General features: G+C 49.2%; 1 protein-coding gene across 4 annotated transcripts in view; it reads left to right on the forward strand.

The window, feature by feature from the left end:
- Positions 1–5,639, forward strand: part of CNNM1 (cyclin and CBS domain divalent metal cation transport mediator 1) — a 49,337-nt gene extending 43,698 nt beyond the window's left edge. For 2 of the 4 annotated variants that reach the window (XM_060126280.1, XM_060126283.1), the window contains 5 exons: positions 949–1,132; positions 1,286–1,435; positions 2,115–2,216; positions 3,334–3,424; positions 4,327–5,639. In XM_060126280.1, coding sequence (XP_059982263.1) covers positions 949–1,132; positions 1,286–1,435; positions 2,115–2,216; positions 3,334–3,424; positions 4,327–4,363 — 564 coding nt within the window. In that variant the 3' untranslated portion in view covers positions 4,364–5,639. Of the gene's footprint in view, positions 1–948; positions 1,133–1,285; positions 1,436–2,114; positions 2,217–3,250 lie in introns of all 4 variants that reach the window. The other 2 variants (XM_060126281.1, XM_060126282.1) reach the window with 2 other exon arrangements.
- The last annotated feature ends 361 nt before the right edge of the window (positions 5,640–6,000 follow it).

Raw genomic sequence — 6,000 nt, forward strand, 5'->3', positions numbered from 1 at the left:
CTGGAAGTTTCCATCCTCATATCCCAACATCTGTCTGCAAAAGCAACCTCTCTTGGGTAACATTAGCACTAGAGCTTTCACCAGCGTCTGAAAATCTAATCATCAGTTCCATCTCTTTAGGATATTTGTAGAAGTTTCAGTAATATGTCGGGTTTCCCAAAAGAAATAACCCAACGATGTTTTAAGTAAAAAATTGAAAAGAAATTGCAAACCAATTTTGTGAAAATGCTATCAGGAGTGAGTTTGTTACTGCAAGTAAACAAATTTATTTGTGAGCTTCCTGGTCATAAAAGGAAAAAGGGGAAACCTAGTGGATATTTGAGTTCTCATCCAGTGTAAGAAAGTATATAATTCATCTAGAGAAAGGAGCTTATTCCTGGCACTAATTTCATGAAGGATTTATCAGATGGATTCCTATATGACTATGGAAGGCATCAGAAAAAAATAATAGTAATAAATTGGCTTCATCGGTGGTTTTGCTAGTTTATGTTCTTCATTTGGAGGTTTCTTATTTCAGCCCTTGACACAAGCTGGGGGTCTTGCTCTTGCCGAGTCCCCACTGACTGCCCCTTAGGAAGAGGGTCCTTGGCAACAGTATAAGCCTGTGTTTTAAACCTCTCAGTGGGCAACCACCCTGCTAACTGAAGATGCCCTCCATCCTCTCCTGGGTCTCGGGAGAAGGCTTGGCTCCGCCAGGTGCTAGAGTCCAGAGCCAATGAAAATGAACAGAGAGAGCTCTGGTGGCAAACAAGCAAAAGGGTCCCCTCATTGTCCCTTAACTGCTGGGCTGGTACAACTTGGGTGAGGCCCCCAGATCATAGATCCCGGGCCACCAAGGCCAGGCGTTCCCAAGCACCTTAGTGGGGCTGCTTCTGAGCTCAGGGAGGCAGACTACATCCAGGGAGGGCTCTGCCCAGCTCCTCCTGAGCTTCCGCCCCTTCCTTCCAGATCACACGGCAGCAGTACCAGAATGCGCTCACCGCCTGCCGCATGGACAGCTCACCTCAGTCCCCCGACGTGGAGGCCTTCACTGACGGAGACTCCACCAAGGCCCCCATGACCCGGGGCACACCCCAGACCCCCAAGGATGACCCTGCCGTCACCCTCCTGAGCAACAGGAACAGCCTGCCGTGTAAGTCAGTTGGGAGGATGATGGGCCGGGCTACCGTGGGGTAGGGACGGCCCTACCTTCCTCCTCAGTCCTGCCCAGAGCTGCCATCTTGTCCTCATGGGGCCCCAGGTCTTCTACAAAGCAGGGAGGTAACACACTCACTGTCCTCCCCAGGCAGCCGTTCAGATGGGCTGAGAAGCCCCAGTGAGGTCATGTACCTGAGGATGGAGGAGATGGCCTTCACCCAGGAGGAGATGACAGACTTCGAGGGGCAGAGCACGCAGCAACTCTCACTGTCTCCTGCAGCTGTTCCCATGAGAGCAGGTCAGGGAGGGAAACTGGGCCCTGCAGGAACAGGTGGGGGTGGGGGTCAAGGCCACCAGGTGCTGGGATGGCCCAGGGTGAGCCATGTGAGGGAAGTCTGGGACCCCTGTCCCCATGTAAAACTTCCCACCTCCTTATTCCACCAGGGAAGGGAAACTAAGGCTTACTATGCACCTACCATGCGTCAGACCCATCTTAATCCATTCTCCTAGGAAAACAGTGTGTAGGACACTGTTAGCTAGGTTTCCGCCTGGATTCAGATCCTGGCTTCTCCACTTAGGAGCTCTGCAAGTTACTTTAACCTAAGACTAGGTTTCCTTATCTTAATAGATATGTTTCCTTGTATTAGTAGATATAAATCACAGTGGCTAGCTCATGAAGTAGCTCTGAGCATAAATGAGATCACGTTTACAGGAGGGCACATCATAGTACTTGGTACCATGCTCCCTAAATGTTAGGTATCAATAGTTATTATTAGGCCTAATTTACACATTAGGAAACGAGGTCAGGCATCACTCTTACTGACAAGGTTCGTCCCTTCCTTTGGGCCCCAGAGACTAGCTAGTAAGCTGGTTTTGAACTTTCGCTTGCCGAGGAACCTCAACCAAAACACCCTACCTGGATCCCTGGGTGTGTAGGTGGGAAAGGCTTGTGTTCTTTCTTCTTTCCTTTCTCTCAGCATCAGATAGTGAATGTTGTCATATCAACCTGGACACAGAGACCAGCCGCTGCAGCAGCAGCTTTGAGGAAACCATGGGCCAGAAGTTGCTGAGAACCTTGAGTGAGTAGCTCTTCACCCAGATGAAAACGGCCCGCCAGCTGGTTAGTACAAAAAACACGTTAGGATCTTATTCCTGGAGGAGGAACCATTGACTCCTGTTGGGAACTCTAATGAGGTACAATTGTGGATACCCATAATAGGGCTCAGGCAGTACTGCACCTTTGATACTTTGGGGAGCTGTCCCACTCAGTTGGTGGTCATCTAGGACAGGAGTCTGCAAACCACGGCCACAGATCAAATCCTGACCTCCCTCCCCTGCCCATTCCTGTAAAAAATAAAGACTTACTGGATCATAGAAGCCCCTTGTTATTGATGGCCACAATGGCAGAGTTGAGTAGTTGCAACAGGGACCAAATGGCCTGCAAAACCTAAAACATTTACAATCTGGTCCTTTAAGGAAAGAATTTGTGTTTGGGACACTCAATAAAAAGGAAAGCAATATCCTCGGTGGAAAGAAGTCCATGGCAGAGAGAACAAGGTGAAAAATACTCCTTCCTAAAAACAGTGGAGCTGGGAACAGAGTGCCCTTCCATCCTTGAGGGCAGTTACATAATTACCCCCACGTACCCCAGTGCAGAAGGAAGGTTGCCTCTGATCTAGAGAATGTAGGTCCCCGGTGGGGGGGGTGGCTCCCAGCTACACCCACCACCCCTGGCTCAGGGACATCAAAGTCCGTGAGACCAGCCCTCTCTCAGAGGGTGTCTGGCAGTCATCTGAGCTGGGGATGGTGGGGCGTGATCCTGAGGCATTGTGTGGGCTTCACTCAGTCCCCTCCAGGAAATCTCCATTCCATTGGCACTAGCCTGGGTGTGCGGCTTTTTGGAGATGTCATCTCAGGTGGAAGGTGCATCCTAATCCTTCAAGATGTAAATATGCTGATGTCAGCACCAGGAGACAATGCAGGTTACTTCTGACAAACTATCAAGGGCTTTGTCTCCATTCCTGCTTCTATTTTGAAGAAAGCTTAGACCACCGAGAGAGTATCAATGTCCTCCCAGTCTTAAAGATTGATCCTTACAAGCTGTGTTTTTCAGGTGGTCAAAAAAGGAAGAGGTCACCAGATGGAGAGAGAACCTCTGAGGAGAACTCCAACTTAACCCCTCTCATCACATGACAGGGCAGTCAGCGTTCGCTGGGTGCGTGAGATTCCAGAGCTTTGGGGAGAACCCGTCCTCCCATCATCTGCTTCTCCCCAAGGCCTCCCACAGGTGACAGAGCGTTCCGCTTTCCTTACCACCTCTTCACCCCTAGCTGTCAGTTTGGCAGATTTTCCCTCGTTCCTCCAGTTTGACTCAGAGCCTTGCGGTAGCCATAACGGAAGGAGGTGCCTCAGTGGAACATGCTAGAAATGGTTTTATCCACAGCACAGTCTGGGACTGGAGAAGAAATGACCCCAGGCTGACAGTGCCACTCGAGGATCCCTGATGCCCTTTTTTGTTCTTTGGTGTCCCCTGGCACCATATTTCATACTTAGCTTAGGTCAAAAGGTGCCACTGGCAGACGGGCACAAAGGAGGCTGGAGCAGCAGATAGGAAGATTAGTTCAGGAGATGCACCACGAATTCCTCCAGAACATTAGAGCAGCGGGACAGTCACGTTGGCATGTGAAGTTACAGGACAGAAAACTGTCAGTGACCAGTTTCCTGTTAGATAAGGGTTCCAGCAGCCTGGGAGGTGTGTCTCAGCTGGAATGGAAAGAATGTGAGATGGAACCTCAAGTCACTGTTATTTCCCAGGGACACATCTGTTTTGGCTCCTGATCAGTACTCATCAATCCAACAATAAATCTGCTCTGGAAGAGGAGGAGCAAGGAGCAGAGAACCCCATTTGGGAGCCAGAGATGGAACTTCAGGTTTTAAGTTCAAAAAATATATATGTGGAAAGTTTTTAGCCATGACAAACCAAAGAGTGCCCAGGTCGGCCAAGAAGGATGCAAGCTCTCATGGGACTTCAGTGTATATTACACTGGAACACTGAAGAATCACTCTTCTTTTTTCATCCATTCCCCCCACCCCCACCCATTACTCCACTCCAGCAAGTCAGCTGAGCGTACTTTATTCTAAGAACGTACTGATCTTAGATCTCTGGTTTTTCACCTGATGTTGGGGCAGGTGCAATTCCAAGCATCACCACCAGATGGCAGGATGACTGCACAGACCTACTTGAAGAACAAACAGCCACACAGCCAGCCTTAGGGAAAATGTGGAAGTAAGTGAAGGTTGTCTTTGGGACACCTGCCCCCCTTTCTGATGTATATCCCACCCCTAGATCAGGGATCCAGTGATCCAGTGCTACCTGCTGATCTCCAAACCATTCCCTAACTTTTCTCTGGGGTATACTATTCAGGCTTCCCTTCCCTTCCTCCAAAACCATTACTCTCACCTCCCCCCACCCATTCAATCAATAATCACATGGGGAGCGGGGAGGCTGATAATTCCTCTGGGTTATTTGCATCTCAAAAGAAAATACCCAGAGGAACCTTTAACTCAGGGGGTCCTTAACTTGGGGTCGATTGCTCCAGGGGGTCCATTGTTGGACTTCAGAGGGTCTATGAAACCCCTGACTCTGTCAGAATTTAGTGTCTGCGTTCTTATGTGTGTTTTCCAGAGGCCTAAAGCTTTCATACGATTTTCAAAGGTCTCAGACCCACAAAGTGTTAAAACCCACTATTTTAACTAGTGGAACTTTCAGCCCAGAGTCTCTGCAGTGCAGAGTGAAGTGAATACTGGTTAGTTTGAGACAGATTCTTCTCAAGTGTCCGTCAAATCGATAGGGAAAGCTGGCACACGCCACGTGGAAGTCGTCAGAAACCCCTGACACACCCTGTGGTGCTGTACAGCCTACACCTGACATAACTTGGTCCCCCTCCCCCACCAAACCAGAGCAGGTGTTGCCAACAGGAGGGACACAGCATGTGGAAGTACACTTTCCAGCTGGAGATGCCTCTTTCATCAATGTATTATTGACTTCACATCCCTTGCCTGGCTCTGCCTGAGGCTCAGCAGTGCATGACTTCTTGTAGATAACTCACAGCTACCACCCACCCCCAACACCTGCTCTTGCCTGGTAGAAATAGGCAAAGTGTCAGCCCTTGGTGCTGGGTGCTCCGACCCAAACCAGTAAACAGTGAGTTTCAAACAAGGACTGCCATCATGCAGTCATCTTGCCCAGCTGGCCACTGGCCCGAGGGGGCCTGCCTGTCTAGTCTTCCTTTCATTACCCCTTACACCACTGCTGTTGCATTAATCCATCCCTATGCAAAATCCCTAAGGAGCCTGTCACCACTCCCCTCCCTATTCCCCACCCCAACCCAAGATTTTCTTCAGATTTAAAAAAAAAAAAGAGGATTTTAAAATAAAGCATTTGTGAAGGCTCAGTAAACTGTCAATAATTTTTAAATAAAATAAAAATGCTTTTCCTGGAATGTGGCTGTTTCCCTTGCCCCGGCATCTCAGTGTTCTGACATGGTTTCATTTGAGGTGCAGGGTGGGTGGTGCACACATAATTATCTTACCTGAGGCCCACCTGCCTAAAGAGGCACCCCTCTTGAGACCAGGTGTGAGGTTGCAGGTAAGGTTACAGAAAAGCCCTCGCGCTCTGCTTTGGGATATCAGATGGGTAAGATGTTGCAAGAACGAATGCCAGAAATGGAAAGTAAAAGCCAAATGAGAAGCCAGAGTGTGACTTCTGGACAAGGAAGAAGCACAAGGATGATAATGAGAAGGGCTGGCGTTTGCCAGAGCCCCGTGATGTGCAAGGCACTGGGCTGGGTGCCTTCTAAGTTC

The sequence above is a fragment of the Lagenorhynchus albirostris genome, chromosome 16, assembly GCF_949774975.1.
Source record: "Lagenorhynchus albirostris chromosome 16, mLagAlb1.1, whole genome shotgun sequence".
NCBI lineage: Eukaryota > Metazoa > Chordata > Mammalia > Artiodactyla > Delphinidae > Lagenorhynchus > Lagenorhynchus albirostris.